This window comes from Miscanthus floridulus, chromosome 11 (assembly GCF_019320115.1).
Source record: "Miscanthus floridulus cultivar M001 chromosome 11, ASM1932011v1, whole genome shotgun sequence".
NCBI classification, from domain to species: domain Eukaryota; kingdom Viridiplantae; phylum Streptophyta; class Magnoliopsida; order Poales; family Poaceae; genus Miscanthus; species Miscanthus floridulus.
Window position 1 is genome coordinate 71691157 of NC_089590.1, and position 16640 is coordinate 71707796.

Genomic DNA, 16640 nt, shown 5'->3' on the forward strand with positions numbered 1-16640 from the left:
TGGGTACCCCGAAACACACATCTCGCTTATACCACAGGCACAAGCAAGACTAACCCACCACTCTCCTGTCAAGGGGTATAGGTCCCCGTCCGAACTTAGACTTCAAGCCCCCACTCCTGAGTCCCAGACTCCGTGTGGTGTTTAGATCTCCACCATCCCCGCCTCCAATCAATCGGTTCGAAAAGAGCCAGAACCCACGACAAGAGAGCAACGAGTCTTTCCGCTCCCATAAGCAAGTATGTGCTTAGGATAATAAGTCTATGACCTGACTACCATCCACAACAATGGACGATCCTTAACCGACACGAACAGGAAAAACAGTGTAACCAAGCTATACCCCGTTGGTCGCGGGACACAACCTATTACACCCACCAATACCCGTACCATATCCCTGCCCGGTCTCCATTTTCTTTCACCATTTTATCATGAGAGTAATAATAATAATCACCTATTATGAGTAACGACAGGTTACTCACACTACCGATAGCCTAAGCATAGCAGCTACTCGTCCTATGCTAGTAGGACTCATAGGTAGGTTTATTTATGCATGTAGTTTCAATATAAATCCTGTAACGTAAATGCACCTCACATATATATATATATATATATATATATATATATATATATATATATATATCCAGTGATTATTTAAAATAAGGGTTATGCACCGGGGTTTGCCTTGGCTAGGTGGATTGTCAGCTATGTCAGTCGTCGGTGGCTGTGGGGCTTCCTCCTGTATGAGAACCTCCTCCTCATACTCCTTGATCACCTCCTCGTATTCCTGCTCTCCGGCGGTCACGAACTCCACAAACTCGTTCTCTACATGCATGCAATGATGATGCAACACTTAGTATTTTTGCAACAACAACTCTTAAAATAAGAATACACATGCTAAGCTACTAAGCTAGCTCTAATGACTAAGATACTAAGCTAATCATTATCTCTACCAAATAGATTTCAAACTCACCCTACAAGTGCTTAACTTTTATAAACCAATATCATGCCATTATTTCTTTAGCCTTAATGGGTATTTAGCTACCATATTAAGTAGTCTATTCTAGGGATATAAAATTACAGTGAGCACATAATAATACAATAAAGCTACTATAAAAATTTTAGGGTTTTTGCTATCACTAATCTACCACAAAAATTCCTACGATTATTAATCAAAATAATACTAAGCATCTCAACTATTTTAATGCTCCTTAGCAACCACATAGATATGTATGAACCAACTATACTAATAAGTGGACAATGTTTTTGGGAACCTAACAAAATTAGTTTCATAATTTTTAGATATCTATATTATTTTATATTAATTATCAAAGTTCAGCTCAGAATTAAAATTAAAAGCTATTTCTATTTTGCACGAAAAAAATAAACAAATTTCGGTCCAACGCGGCCCACGGCGGGAGCCCGTGCGCGCATTGGCACTCTTGCAAAAATGCCCTCGCGTTATCAGACAATAGTGCGAACACTACACGTACTATTTCTGTAGACAATGACTTTGCAACGAAGCCCTCGTATCTTTTCACCTTCGCACCGGAGAGGTCCCAAGACGCCCCACGCTCGCCGGCGCGGCGGACGGTGGCACTAGGCGGTACACCGGCCACTCAAGGCTCGCATTGACCCAACCAACGAGCCGAACCCCATCTACGACCCTAACGCCTACCCTACGTAGTGATACGGAGCAACAGGGCTCACTGGAGCGAGCTACCACCACGCGCGGTCACCCGCGACGGCGCCGTAGTCATCTCGGCGAGCTACAGCGCTAACACGACGGTAGAGATAGGGGATAAGCACTAGGGGCACACCGCGAACCTGGCCAAAGTGGTGGGTCGACCGGTGACTACCTGAGTAGGGCTGGCCGCGTGCGCGCGACGAGCACGACGACGAGACACGGCGGACACGGCCGTGTCAGTGGTGGTGGGGAGGTGGTAGCGCTCCCACTGGCGTGCGCATGGTGGAGAGGGAGCCAAGGTGGGCTAGTAGTGCAGAGAAAATTGCGCGGGGTGAAGTGGTGGAGGCTGGCCAAAGAACGGGCGGTGATGGGTCTTAACGGCGCGGTGGCGGGGCGAAGCTTCAAAATTGAGGCTCGGTTGAGCCGCAATCAAAGCGGGGTGGGGCGGCTGGAGAGGGGACGTGTGGGCGGAGGCGCGGACAAGAGGGATTGATGAGAGGTGACCCCTCGCAGCTGCGGCACCGGTGCGATTCGACGGCGGTAGGGAGACGAGAACAGAGAGAGAGAGAGCGAGGGAGCAGTGGGGGAGGGGCAACCAGCGACTCGGCAAGGGCGTGGGCAAGGGTGTGCCTTGGCGGGACGTGGTTGGCGCGACTGACGTAGTCCGCAGTGCCATCAATGGTAAGGTGACGGCGACACGGCCACGTGCGTGCAGTGTCAAGGCAGGCCAGCGGCGCAGCGTAGTTGCAGGCACGCAACGTGGTGATGCGACGGTGGCGGCAGCGACGTCGTCGCGTCGTGGGCGTGGAGGCAGCAGCAGCACCAGCGGCAGCCACGGTGGCAAAGGGCGGTCGGGCGTCGAGCGGACTGGCGGCCTAGCAGTGCGGCTAGAGGGGCCAAGCCGCGGCAAGGCCACGGCAGCCACAGCCAGCCGGTGCGCGGCCACATGCGCGCACGGCACAACCACGCGGCGACCACGTGCACGACGCCAGACAGCACAAAGCTGTGACGTGCACGAGTTTTAAAGCGCTGATCACGACTAAACCGTTGCTCCTAAACCTAAACCGGCTTCACTACACTCAAGATGGCATATGGAACTACTAAATCGAATCATAGCACTACACCACTCCTTAACTCAATCTCTCCAAATAAATTGCTAAACATAGCAGCGTCTAGCTGTCCACAGACTTGAAATTTTCTAAGCGTTTGAGCTAATTTTAATTTCATATTGCATTTCTAAGATACTGAAAAATATTACTTAGCAATATTCTTTTTCAACAATAAGTATTTCATTGTCATCTACAACGTTTGCACTTTCAACTTTATTTAAGTATCACACACATGTTCTATAGTATTTTTGTTCAATAAAAATTAGTTTACACCCCTACTTGTTAACTGCACGAATCGTGGAGCAACTTTCGTTTCGTATTTTTGTGGATCGTTTTAGTTGCAATGCATTATCTACCCACTTCACCACATGCATTAACAAACAAGTATGATGCTCATGACATGTTTTAGTAGATGATTAACGGGGTAACACCGAGGGTGTTACAAAAAGTGCTGGGCAAAAGTTTTGCCAAAGAAAATAAACAGGGCCATAATATTATGTCTAGATACATAGTAAATTGATGAATCCAAAATATTAAAGTGACTTATAATTTGAAACGAAGGGAGTACCTTTTTTTTGATGAAAAGGAGTGCCTGTAAAAGACATGCACAAAACGTTTGTGTATCTTGGCGGGTCGCGTTGTTACTACTTGTCTTCCACCCATCCTAAAAGTAATGTATATATTGCTTTTGGAAGAGTCATCAATTTAAAATTCCACTAAGTATATAAAAAGATATTAATTTTTATGATACGTACATAACAAGGGCATGTTTGGTACTGTTTCATCTGGCTACTTGCTTAGACTCCTTAGACGGACTCCAACGGCGTCACCTAAATCGGATACCCATTTGACCGTTTAGGTAACGCACAGTAAAATATCCGACGCACCCCATTCTTGACCTCTCCAACGATGAGCCCCAAATCCCCACGCTCCCTCACTCTCTTCCCACCCCAGGCGGCAGCAGCACCTCGCCAGCGGCGGCAGCGGGGCCACGACGCCCCTCGGCGCGGTACTCGGAGCAAGCGGCGCCCGCCGCGGACGTGGCCTGCCTTCTTCCCTCCCTCTCCCGGCCGGATCCGGCCCCCCTCCCTCCCCTTCTTCTTCCCCGACCCTCCCTCTCTCGGATCCGGCCGGTGGCGCCCGCGCTCGATCCCGTGCGGAGGAGGGAGATGGCGGAGGTGAGGAGGATGGCGTGGCCGAGGTGGAGGCGGGCCGCGCGCCGGGGCAGGGCTCGTCACGCTGGAGCAAGCTTGCCGCGCGCGCCGGCAGGGAGGTGGGCCGCAGCGCGGGGCAGGGCTCGTCGCGCCGGGGGAAGCTCGCCGCTCGCTCCGGTGGGGAAGCTCGCCGCGCCGGGGGAAGCACGGGGTAGGGCGCTCCCAGACGCGAGCAGCCTTGCTCCTAGACGAGGGTCCTCGAGCCCGCCTCGCCCCGCCGGCCGCGCCCTGCCCCAATGGCTCCTATGGTCCCACCACTGCAGGTTTAGGTCGGCTCTCTTCGAGGACGCATAATTGCCTTCCAACTCGCCGAGGACGCAGAATGCGTAGCTGCTTTCGGTCTTCTGTTGGAGGAGTGTTTTGGGACCCAAAACACTGTGCGTCACGCATTTTTGCGTTTAGGTCACGCCGTTGGAGACAGTCTTACTATAGTGTGTGCAAAAGCTGGAGCCGGTAAGAATAGAAATAGTGGCTTTTTTAGTTTCTAGTTCATTTTAGAAGACAGTTAAAAGTAATTTCTTGCTATATATAAGTACAATATATGGAGAAGCGAGAGTAGAAATTTATCGGACCTCCATCACAAGTTATAATTAGGTCAAGCTTGAAACGTAATTTTTATAATAAAACTTAAAGATATAAGGGTTGATACTATTTTTTATAAACCTAATCAAATTTATAGTTGATTCACTAAAATGGGATTTTCTTTTATTTTGGAGACGGTGGGAGCGGTACCCCGTATCCACCGGGAGTGTGTCTGTCTTCAACCGGAGACCCATTGCAAAACCCAAACCTAAAATGGATCTCCAACACAATATTTATAGCCTCCAACAGAGTACCTATATAGAAGACCTATTTTAACTGCCAGGAGAGGCATAACCCAAATTTAAGTATCATCTCTCCTGAAGACCCATTTACAAAAAGGTTGTTTTTTAGGTCTGGTTGTTAGAGACGACATATTGAACCCTTTTATCTATAGCGTTATCAAAGAACGAATGAGTCTTGTATTTTGGATCGGGTCGTTGAGATAGCCAAGGAAAAGTAAAGTAACCGTGGCAGAGGAAGCTGCAAACGTCCTTGGCCTTGGTACTGTTTACAGTACAGCAGTACAGGACCGTGCGGATCTTCGTTTTTTCAACGCCGTCTCGCCAGCCAACGGTCGTCCGAACCGTCCGTCCGTATCCCGCGCGTCACCCCGCGCGCCGGCCATCTCATCCGGGCCACAAGTTGCAGCACAATTCAGCCACGTCCCTCTCTCCAGCTCATCATTCTACCGACCGAGCCGAGAGGCCAACAGGCCGGGTCGGCGCGCGCGGCCGGCGGCCTACGTAAACGGGCGGCCTCCGCTTCTGGTTCTGGGGTCCTCCGGCGTCCTCCGTTCTAGTTTGCGCCAGACAAACGTTGCTTTCCGGCGGCCGATGCTGGCGAGTTCGCGACGACAATTGATGTGTTTCTCTAAATGAGCATGTGTGACCTAATCGCCGAATGATTGGTCGGTTAGGGAGCTTAGCGGAGGATTGCGAGCGACCGAGCTCGTAAACAAAGCTATCCGAAACGATTGATATATGGGCGAGCATCGCTGCAACCACTGCCAGGGCGAAGACTTCGGAGCTTGTTAATCAATCTTTTCTCTCTGTTTTTCTTTCTTTCTGGTTTCTTCTTCTTCTTCTTCTTTTGAGCTGGGACGATAGGCTATTGCTGAACTGAAGAATCTCGTCGAGTATTCAATGATGCTAGCAGCTCGTGAGAAGGAATGTCGTCGTGCATAATGAAGCAGTCGCGAGGTTGGTGATGGGCCGGCGTCAGCGTCACTCCGCTCCTTGTTCGACCACGCAACGCAGCTACTCTATCTGAATTTATGCGGAATCACCCATCGCGGTTTGATGCACAAGGAACTAGCCTCGTCTGCACAGCCTGTGCCGTGATATGATATGATATGATACGGCACGTCGTCCTTATCCGGATACTGCGAATCATGGAGCATGTGCGGACGAGAACTCAGCGCTGCCTCGGCGCCGGCCCCTCTCGGTCTCGTCGTCCTCTCATCCCTCTCTTTCGACCTGTCGCGCACGACGAGAAACGAGAGACATGCATGGGTGATGGGTTAATCGCCAGGTTCAGAAGAATTTGACAGTGTTCAGCCGGCGCTAGCTACCGCGCTAGCAGGCAAGTGTGCCACTGGCAGTAGACAAAACCAGAAACAGCACACTAGTGGTGGTAAAAAGGAGAGCAAGCTGCGATGAAAGCGAAGCGTGGCACTGATGACTGATATACCGGTGGACTCCACCGACGACATGGACCGACCTTTCGGCGGGGAGGTGCTGCGCACAAACGGTACAACAACGCGACTGGACGCACCACCGCCCATACGTGATGCGTCGCTCGTGTGGTCGTGTCCGCGGACGGACCATTCCTCCGCCACCACCAGCAGCAGAGCGCGCCGCACGGGCGCCCGTTTTTTCAAAGCTCTGCGGCACGGCACGGCGAGGGCGGCGGGCGCTGCCATCGAGCACCAGTACGTACGTGCTGGCCGGCCGGGGCTGGGCCACGTTTTTGGCCGAATTCGGCGCCGCTGGATTCACTGCGCGTCACTGTTGCGCACTGTAGCATTTCGTTTGTATTCGGTAATAATTGTTCAATCGTTGACTAATTATGTTCAAAACGTTCGACTTGCAAAGTACAACCTAACTATATAATTAGTTTTTGATTTCGTCTATATTTAGTACTCCATGCATGTATCATAAATTTGATGTGACGGAGAATCTTCTTTTTACATAGTGTCAAAGTTGGGAGTTAGGAGCAACTAACCGGAGAACACACGTACTACCACGCGCTTTTTTTGGAATTGAAAAATCCCAATGGAGATGGAGCACACGTACAGTACGTACCTATCCATGCTATAGTTCCTCCCTTGACGTTTGCCCGCCTCTCGAGCCTTCTCTTGGCTGGCTTCTTCACGAGGCACGCGAGTCACGACGCAAACCAACCATCGCGTGTGAAGAGGGTACGGCTGGCGTGTTTACGAGCACGGCCATCCGCAGGAGCGCGCGCACGACGGCACGAGTGTGTGACTGAGGTTTACCGGTTCCTTTGTTTACTTCCTTGATTGATTCCCGTGCAGTCATGCAGTGGTTTTTCGACCTGACATCTGTATCTTTTGTCTGTGCGTGCCGCGCACGTGGCGTCGCAGCTCCAAAAAAAAATGGGAATTCTTTTTACGGCATTGAGTACTCCCTCTGTAAAAAAAATTACAATTATGATATCAATGATGCTCAACTTTGATCAAATTTATAGTAAATATTATTAACATTTATATCTCTAAATAAATTTATTATAAAAATATATTATATAACTAATCTAATGACGTTTATTTTGTATCATGAATATTTGTACTTTTTTTATATAAATTTTGTTAAAGTTGACTCCTTGAAATCCAAGAACAGAGGTAGTACTTTTTTAATATATCCTTTTGTCCTGTCGCTTAGGTACCATAGACGACCCGGCCCACAAAACCCGATTGGATAAGTTTGATTTGCTGTTACCTTATGGGCTAGGCCTAGTATGGGCCGACTTCTAGTAAGCTGCTCTGCACGAGCAAAGCTGTCCTGGGCTCCTGGTGTCTTGCACTTGCCCGCGACCGGCGCAGCGGCGGTCCTTCGCCGGTTCGTCCTCTCCCGGCGCCGCTAGCCACTCGGGCCATGCCCACGAGCTACGCGCCGCCGCCGGCAGGTGCGCTGTACTGTCTCCTCGTCTTCTTGAGCTGGCTCGCCACCGTCTTCTCGCGACCTAGCTGTTCCGACTTCCGATCCCTCGTCACCTCGTGTGCTCTCACGTTGTTCAACTAGTTTTTCTCTTGTTAATCGCTTGATCGTGACGTCGAGGTTAGGGTTCTGGAGCCAATGTATGCCGAGGCGGCCGGCGCCTGCTTGAAATGCACTGAATCTGATTAGCGCCTAGCGCGGTAAACTGTAGTAATTGCTAGCCACACATTGCGTCCATTTTCTCAGTGGCTGCTGAAATGCGTAATTTGCAGTTGTGGCCTTGTGGGGAACTGCGAATCAAGTGTCTTCTGCGGAAATCGTCCTTATTGTGATATCATATCCCAATTGACGATATGGGTATATATACATAAAAGTATAAAACCCTTTATAAACCCTAGAGAACTTCAGTTTTTTACGAAAGTGGGACGATAACCATTCTGAATAGACCTTCAGGTACACTGTAAACAACATATATTTTTCCACCAGCAATTTTTTGTGCTTTACATTAGATCTCTTATCTCTAACTCCGTGCACACAACTTAGTAACTTACAATCACACGATAGCAAAATAACATCTGCATCGAGGCATGGATCGTTGTCATTGCATCTCCCGCTGGTTCCACTCAAGTATCGCTGAACGAAGGGCCCTGTTCGGCACGAGAAGGCTGTGCTCGAGCTTGAGGTTCGTCATAGGTGATGTGCTATGCCCACTGTCAAGCCAGCCTCTAATAGCTTCACCCTCATAAGTGAATCCATCTGCGGCAATGTAAGGATCGTTCATGGTCTCCTGGCCACAATCACATTACAGCTGGTAAGTTTAGCCATTTCGTTTTAAGTGTTACTATGTGGCAATGACAATTCTTTATATTTAAAAGGACATGCATTGAAAGCATCACAATTTTGACACCGCAACCGTGCAATGTTTCCAATTCAGTATATTTAATTGTTAATCTTTTGCTTCTTTTTTTATAGTTTAATTAGCTAACACTAAAACTAGTATATGCTATAGGATGACTAAAGTATTTTCATGGACCATATGGTCAACAGATCATGCATTTGATACTTGGTGATTGGATATCGGTTGAAGATATGTTATGCCTATTGTTTACCTGCAAGATTGGACATATGAAGTATGATGGGATGCAAGTGTCATCTGATGGAGCTGTGCATGACAGTGGTCGTGCTGTCATTGAAGCTGCCTTCATTAGGGGCTCAACCACTTTCCACACATCCACTGTTAGATTTGGCCTTCGCCTCCTACTTAACTCAGCACATCTCAAGGCAATATGCGCAAGTTGGTTAGCTTGTATGAAAGGCCAACTTCCAGCAGTAGTATCAATGATGGAATGCAGGTTTTCTTTCTCAATGGCATCTTCCACTATTTCGGCAATCCTTTGAGGTTGTTTCCCTGTCAATAGACGCATGATGATAATGCCAAGGGAGTACACATCAGATAGTGGTGTGAGTTCACCAGTGGTCAGAAATTCAGGATCCATATAAGAGAAGGTTCCTCTTGGGTTTGTTGTTCGGTAAAGAGTTGTGCTGCAGGTGTTTGTCTGTATCAACAGTCGAGAAATTCCAAAATCTCCTAATTTGCTGGAATAATTGGCATCAAGAAGAATGTTGTCTGGCTTTAGGTCACCGTGAACCACAGCGTGAGGTTTGTTTGAATGAAGGAAAATGAGAGCAGAACACATCTCTCCAATTATTCGAGTGCGGGTCTGCCATGTGAGTGGTGGCGTGTTGTTCTTGCATGCTAAGCAATCTTCAAGGCTTCCATTTGGAAAGAACTCATATACTAGACCAAAAGCTTCTGGGCATGTACCAATCAGCGTGACAAGGTTTGGATGCCTTACTGTGCTGAGAACAGAAGCCTGCAAGGAATCAGTTAGAAGATTATCATACCAATGCAAGTCACACTTCCTTGTAACAGAAAATGTAGTTTTCATACAAAAATGATTACTTACCTCTTGATGGAATTCTGATTGCCCCTGCATGCTTTCTGGATGTAGCAACTTTATAGCTACTGTTGTATTGCGGAGGAAACCTTTATAGACACTTCCAAAACCACCTTCACCAACCTTGAGCATTGGATCGAAGTCTTGTGTTGCTTGCTGCAGCTCAATAAGAGAGAACTTGGTGTTTAGTGCTTCAGATGGTGCAAAAACTCCCTGCCGATTCTTTTCATGTAGTTCAGCGGCTTCCCTTATGGCAACATCTCTTTCCTGTTGTATCCTGTCACAATCTGCTTGGAGCGCTTCTAGTTGGTGTTTGTTTCTTGCTAGCTTATCTTCATTATCTTTAACATATAGCTCGATCTCACTTATTTGTTGTTCTAGTGTGACCTTCTGTTCATTTGCATTGTATAGCGCAGCATATGCTTCTTCTTGCTGTCTTCTCATTACATCAATTTCTTGCCTCTGTCTTTCATGCATTTCCTTGAGTGCCTTCTGCTGCCTTAATTCATTCATATAAGATTTTTCCAATTCTTTGGTCTGCAAGAACACATATTATTTCATTAATAAACAAACATTCAATCTGGATTCTGGACTAGCATAGTGAATGAGCAAAGCCTGTACCTTTTGAAGAGCTGATTGCAGTTCTCTTTCAGCATTTCGCCGTTTATTGCATTCTTCTTGCACTTCTTTTTTCAAAAGCTGTATTTCAGTGAGAGTTTCCTTAAGTTTATCCTGGGCCATTAAATTTGATGTATCAGAACCTATATGCCATTTAGGACTATGAGATAACCCCCACTTTATATCTCAACAGTAGCACACAGAACATACCAGGTCATGTGGTGTTGGTGAAATATGGTCGTATGAGTTGTCAGTTGAAAGATGCATATTTGATCCAACTTCACTTATGTCATCGTCATCAACCACTGCTGTTCTAGAGATACTGGATGTCCCATCATTTGGTGAAGAACTGGGATCAGAGTTCTGCGATCTGCCTGAGTCAACAGAGAAGTCCTCTAAACTCCATGGTCTCCTTGGCTTGCCATTGAAAGTGGACTCAACATCTTCAAATGATTGAAGCAGTGTATCACCAGTTTTTTCGGATAGAGAGCAAGGTATATCTGTTCTTGATCCTCTCATATCATTCGCCATACTTACATTTGAGCTTGACGCTTTGTTCTTTGAATCGTGGATCATCATTGATCTCATTTGGCTAGAAATGTTGAATACTGGTAGTGGTGCTGTGTTTTGTGATGCTGGTGCTGCAGGTGTGTCTGCATTGCTGCCCCTGTCAAATTGACAGTTAACAATAACAACGAGGTACTATACTTGTCTGAAAAAGAGAGTTGATAGCACACTGTAATATGCTGATGTAGATTAATGATGAATCACTATATATATCCTAAACGGCTAGACACAGATAGACAGCACAAGAGATAAAGAGTAACTTAATTTAGGTGGCTTACTACCAACCCATCTCAACCTTACCTGATAACAATTAGAGATCCTTTGCAAGTAAACCATATCTTGCATGGTGAATCTGCTCTCTCCATTATCTTCAGTGCTGCTTTGGATGTTGGTGCTTTCATTGTCCTAGGATTAGATAACATTTGTTAGGTTGGCAATTAAAGGAACTATAATCTCTTAGCGAACCTTTTCTTATTCTTTGCACTCAAAGTTCATAAGATGGGTTTTTAAAACAAATGGGAACCTGCACATCAGTTTTCAGCTTTTGTATCCATAGAACTTTTGGAGTACATTAAATGCTAGATTTTAAACTATGAGCTATCAGGGAACTGCCTGCCCATCCACATTTCTATAGTTGACAAATCGTTCTTTACTAGATGGGAAGCTACTCTTGCAGTTTTGGTTACTCAACTGCTAGATTTTAAGAAGCTTATCATAATTTGGATAAACATCATACCCGGATCCTTTAATGGCTAGAGTCCTCTATTGTGGACAAATGGCAGATGCTAGAACTGATGGAACTAAAAATTTGAGACACTACAGATGCTTGAGCCTTACTTTGAATATTTTTTGTCTGATGCGGCTCCGACGACAAGCTTTTTGATCCCATGTAAAGAAATAAGCTCGATGACCCCATTAGCTATGTCATCATTTTGAATAGCTACTATGTCGCAATTAACCTGGTACAGGAAAATTTTTATGAGCATTATGCAATATGTTCCTCAGCTCTTAAGATTCCATTCCGGTTCTTGTTCTCAAAAAAGAAAAAAAAAGAATTTAGATTCAGTTAACAATGACAAATAAGAGAACGTAAACAAACACCTCCAATCGCCTGCACATCAAAACATATTCGTTTAGTTTTTTCTCCATCTTTTCTCTCTCATGCTGTCTGTATTCACGGAGTTCTTGTGGTCTCATTGTGCTGTAATGAACACTTGCCCCTAGCCCCACTGGAAAAACGTGAAATATGTTTAAGCAGGAAATATATGAAGTATTGCAATAATAATAGACTATGAAAGTTCTATCAACCATGAAAAAAAAAGCTTTAGTGTAGGAAGGTGTTTTTTTTTTTACTTGAAGGTGTTTTGGCGTTTCATAGAGTAGGGAGGAAGTATTTACAGGGCAGTTACATGAGGCCAAGGCCCGAGTGAGAAAAAGAAGCACAAGATGAATTAAGGCACTTTCAAAATAAGCTGGAGAATTCGCCGTTTACTTTGGGCGACGTTCCTAGTTCAGATACTTACTGGTTATCATTTGGGCAGGAACGTGGACGTGAGCAATGACAATCCGGGACCTGGAGGCGTCCCTGGCCAAGTTCTGCAGCGCCCACACCAAGTTGCTCTTGCCGTGCTTGAGTTCTTGGGGGAGAGCAACGAAAATCTTGTCCTCGACTGCGACAGGCGGGCTCTCCGCGGCCTCGCCGGTGTTGCACGCAAATCTGCTCGCCGCCGTGCTGAACCTGTGCTGATGTGCCCTCTCCGGTGTCGTCTGTCCCCTCCCGGTCCTGGCATTCTCCATTTCGGAGCTTGCTCTGAGCAGGAAAGGTTTGCAGTCACGCGGTGCGCTGCATGGATTATAATGCTGCTCTCCAGGGCCCGAAATTAAATTCACTGCGAAGACTCGGACGTTACAAACAAAGGCGAGGTTGTAGCATCACTAAAAATCTTCTGTCAAAAGAGATCACTTTGGTATCTTGGTGACCGTATCTTCCTCGATGACCGGATATTCATGGCCTTTGGTACACTCTTCTGGCTGCGAAGTGAAACTACTGGGAACGTGCATAGGTGAAACCACCGAGTACTCTTCTAGAAGTTGTCGTCTAACGCGATTGTTTCGATGTAAAAATGCTCAGCATATTCTGAGGTTGCATTTGCTCCGGCTGCTCCTTCCTCTGCTGTAACTTTTTATATATCAAAAACTTGAACAATCACGAGATTCTTGGTCGTTTCTTTTTTATCAGGTCTGCCTGAAATTCATCTAAAAAGGAGGCCAGTCTGACATGGAACCGGTAGCAAGAGGCATGAACCTTGCCTAGGCCCACTTCTCTTGCTAGGCCGGCCCAGGTCACAACTCAAGCCCATGCTGGATGTGAGGCCCATTCCCTTGCATGGACCACCTTCCAGTCCGTGCCGTGGCCCACAGAACCGTTCCGTTCAGTGAACACAATGGCCGCCGCCCCCGCCGCCGGTTTTGCATATGCTCTCGTTCAAATTACACACCGTACCCACCGTCACCGACATGGTGGACCCGAGTGCCCCGTGCCCCACTCTTCATGCACTGGACGCTAGCGTAGGCCCGGCCTCCGGTCTCCTCGGCGTCGGAGAGTACGACTCGGCAAATCGGCAATAGACGCAGACGCAGGCGACCAATCACCAATGGCAACGCGCCGGCGGCTCGACGGCGTCGAACAATTCAGGCAATCACGCGATTCCAACTCCCAACAGCCGCCGTGGCTGCGCGCGCCGCGCGAGTCTACTTTGCCATCCGGTCATCCCCACCGAACCTGCCAGTGAACTGCAAACCTACCGACCCCTGGTCGCCGGCCTCGGGTCTCCGCCCAGGCTACAAATGGAGCTCCACACCTGCGCGGCCCGCAGTTCTGTGTCCCCCTCTTCTGGCCACGGCGCGGTGCCATCCCCAACACCTCCTCTCCCGTCATGTGAGTTACTTTGCTTAAGATCATGAGTTTTTGGCTGCACGCGGTTAGGTTGATCTCCACCTTGATCGGAGACGTACAACCGGTCTCCTGGTTGATGCCTCCCGTCGCGCAGTGCTATTAATAGAAGGTGGGGACTAGGGCTCGAGTTACGAGGTTTACCGCAGCCGCCAGCGTCCCACCATGTCCTAACCTTAGTATGATCGTGAGGGTGCGCTTGAAAGGTTCTAATATGGCTAGAGGGGGTGAATTGCCTATTTAAAAAATTTACAAATCAATTAGAGTAATTTGATTAGTATGACAAATAGCGAAAAATAAACTTGCTTTAGCTCTACAAGGGTTGCAATCCACATATCCAACAATTTTAGTTATTATGATCACTAGACACATAATTTACTAAGTCACTACTCACTAAGAGCCCTCACACTTGTTACACTAAAGAGCTCAACTAAATGAACTAAGCTACAAAGCAAGCTCTCAATTCTAGCTACACTAAAGAGTTTACTACAACTAGTTTGCGGGTATGTAAATGAGTAAGGAAATTATACTGCCACGTAGAGGAGTGAACCAATCACAAGATGAATACTAACTCAATCACCGGGAGAATACGAAAGGGCAAGAGACAACCAATTTTTTCCTAAGGTTCACGTGCTTGCCAACACGCTACATCATGTTGTGTCGTCAAACACTTGGTGGTTCGGTGGCTAAGAGGTGTTGCACGAACCTCATCCACACAATTGGACACCGCAAGAACCTACCCACAAGTGAGGTAACTCAATGACACGAGCAATCCACTAGGATTACCTTTCGGTGCTCCACCGAGGAAGGCACACGTCCTCTCACAATCACCGGGAGATGGCCACGAATAATCATCAACTCGTGCCAATTCTCCTCCACTGCACCAAGGCGTCTAGGTGGTGGCAACCACCAAGCGCAACAAAGCGAATCCCACAGCAAAATATGAACACCAAGTGCATCTAGATGCAATCACTCAAGCATTGCACTTGGATTCTCTCCCAATATCACAAAGATGATGAATCAATGATGGAGATAAGTGGGAGGGCTTTGACTAAGCTCACAAGGTTGCTATGTCAATACAAATGGCTAAGAGAATGAGCTTGAGCCAGCCATGGGGCTTAAATAGAGAGCCCCCATGAATAGAGTCGTTGGCTCTCTGTTCATTGAAAATTCGGAGCGAGTGGACATGCCGGTCAGATCGATCGGATGCAGGACCCCAACGTCCGGTCGCACGATGTACGCCACGTGTCCCCTGCTTCAAACACTGATCGCCCGATCTCAACGGTCATCAGTGCATTTAAGTTGTGACCAGACGCGTTGCTTAAAAGTGACCGGACGTAGGACCCCAACGTCCGGTCATTTTCAGTAAGGTTCTACTCATGATCGGACGCGTCCGATGACCACCGATCGGACTCACTCAGCATCCGGTCATTCTCTCTCTTCTCTGTGCACCGCCACATCAGCATGATTGAATGCTGAACAGTGTTCAGCCTGCGTTCGGTCACCTGCATTCGGTCAAAAGATCGAGGGGCGGCCTTCACTGTGCGCCACTGACCGAACATAGACCCCAGCGTCCGGTCACTGTGTGACCAACGTCTAGTGCACCCTGTGAAACCCTATCTTTTCTGTATAGAGCGTCGGTGGCACCGTCGAACTATCCACACTCTATGGGCGGACACTCCGTTGGTGAAGTTTTGAACCCTTGCTCCTAAGTGCTAAACACAATGTGTATCACCTTTGTACATGTGTGTTAGTATATTTTCACAAATATTTTCAAGGATGTTAGCACTCCACTAGACTCTAAATGCATATGCAATGAGTTAGAGCATCTAGTGGCACTTTGATAACCAAATTTCGATACGAGTTTCACCTCTCTTAATAGTACGGCTATCAATCCTAAATATGATAACACTCTCTAAGTGTCTCGATCACTAAACCAAAAAGCTTCTAACAATTTTACCTTTGCCTTGAGCTTTTTATTTTTCTTTCTTCTTTTCCAAGTCTAAGCATTTGATCATCACCATGCCATCACCATCATCATGTCATGATCTTCATTTGCTTCACCACTTGAAATGTGCCACCTATCTTATAATCACTTTGATAAACTAGGTTAGCACTTATGGTTTCATCAATTTACCAAAACCAAACTAGAGCTTTCAGTGCTGTGAGCGACGAAAAGCTCCATCACCTTTACCGCTGCCTCCAGACTGCGCCTACACTCCTGCCTTCTTCGAGACCCTAGAGGGCGCGTCAAGCTATTGCTACTTCCTCGCCGGCGCCATGGCCACGACTTTACTGGACGAGGTACATCATCAAGTTTCCTATCTAAGTTAAGTCTTTACCCGCTAAATCTGCACCTAGAGGTCCTTCAAATCCTATCAATGGTATCAGAGCCAGGTTGGTGTGCGGATCTATTTTGGGTAGTCTAAATTTTAGCATTTAGAAGAAGATGAATCAGAACGAACAAATCCAGTCAAGTTAAACCCTTACCCTAGATGATGAGAAAGGAAAGGAAGGGGTTTTCCTACCTGGGAACCGCCCACAACATCACCACCGCCGGACGTCACCTCGATGCCGCGTGGGAAGTCACCCCGAGCCACCGCGGGCATGAGGACTCACCGTCGTGCGGTCTTCGCCTTGGGCTCGGGCCAAGGGCACCACCTAAGGGCCGCTCGACGGCGACGCGCTCAACCTCCGACGAGAGCGCGCACCGGCGAGGGGCCCCACGGCAGCGCCGCTTTTCCACCACCATAGCATGGGAAGATCATCCGAGCCTCCATTG

At 47.5% G+C, this 16640-nt stretch overlaps 1 protein-coding gene and 1 pseudogene across 1 annotated transcript; one reads left to right on the forward strand and one right to left on the reverse strand.

Moving 5' to 3' along the window:
• Positions 1-7620: 7620 nt before the first annotated feature.
• On the reverse strand, positions 7621-10241 carry LOC136493364 (U-box domain-containing protein 70-like). The gene is made up of 2 exons (XM_066489440.1): positions 8872-10241; positions 7621-8549 (listed from the first exon to the last, which is right to left on the reverse strand). The coding sequence occupies exons 1-2, from the start codon at positions 10231-10233 to the stop codon at positions 8361-8363; spliced, it is 1551 nt and encodes a 516-aa protein (XP_066345537.1). The 5' UTR covers positions 10234-10241; the 3' UTR covers positions 7621-8360.
• Positions 10242-13422: 3181 nt separating this feature from the next.
• Positions 13423-16640, forward strand: part of LOC136492177 (branched-chain-amino-acid aminotransferase 5, chloroplastic-like) — a 32745-nt pseudogene continuing 29527 nt past the window's right edge.

Bases quoted from the DNA above. Each gene is read 5' to 3' on its own strand.
- LOC136493364 (XM_066489440.1), bottom strand. From the start codon at position 10,233: ATGAATGAATTAAGGCAGCAGAAGGCACTCAAGGAAATGCATGAAAGA. The intron at 8,550-8,871 runs GTAAACAATAGG...GATTGTGGCCAG, and splicing joins TCATATGTCCAATCTTGCAG to GAGACCATGAACGATCCTTA.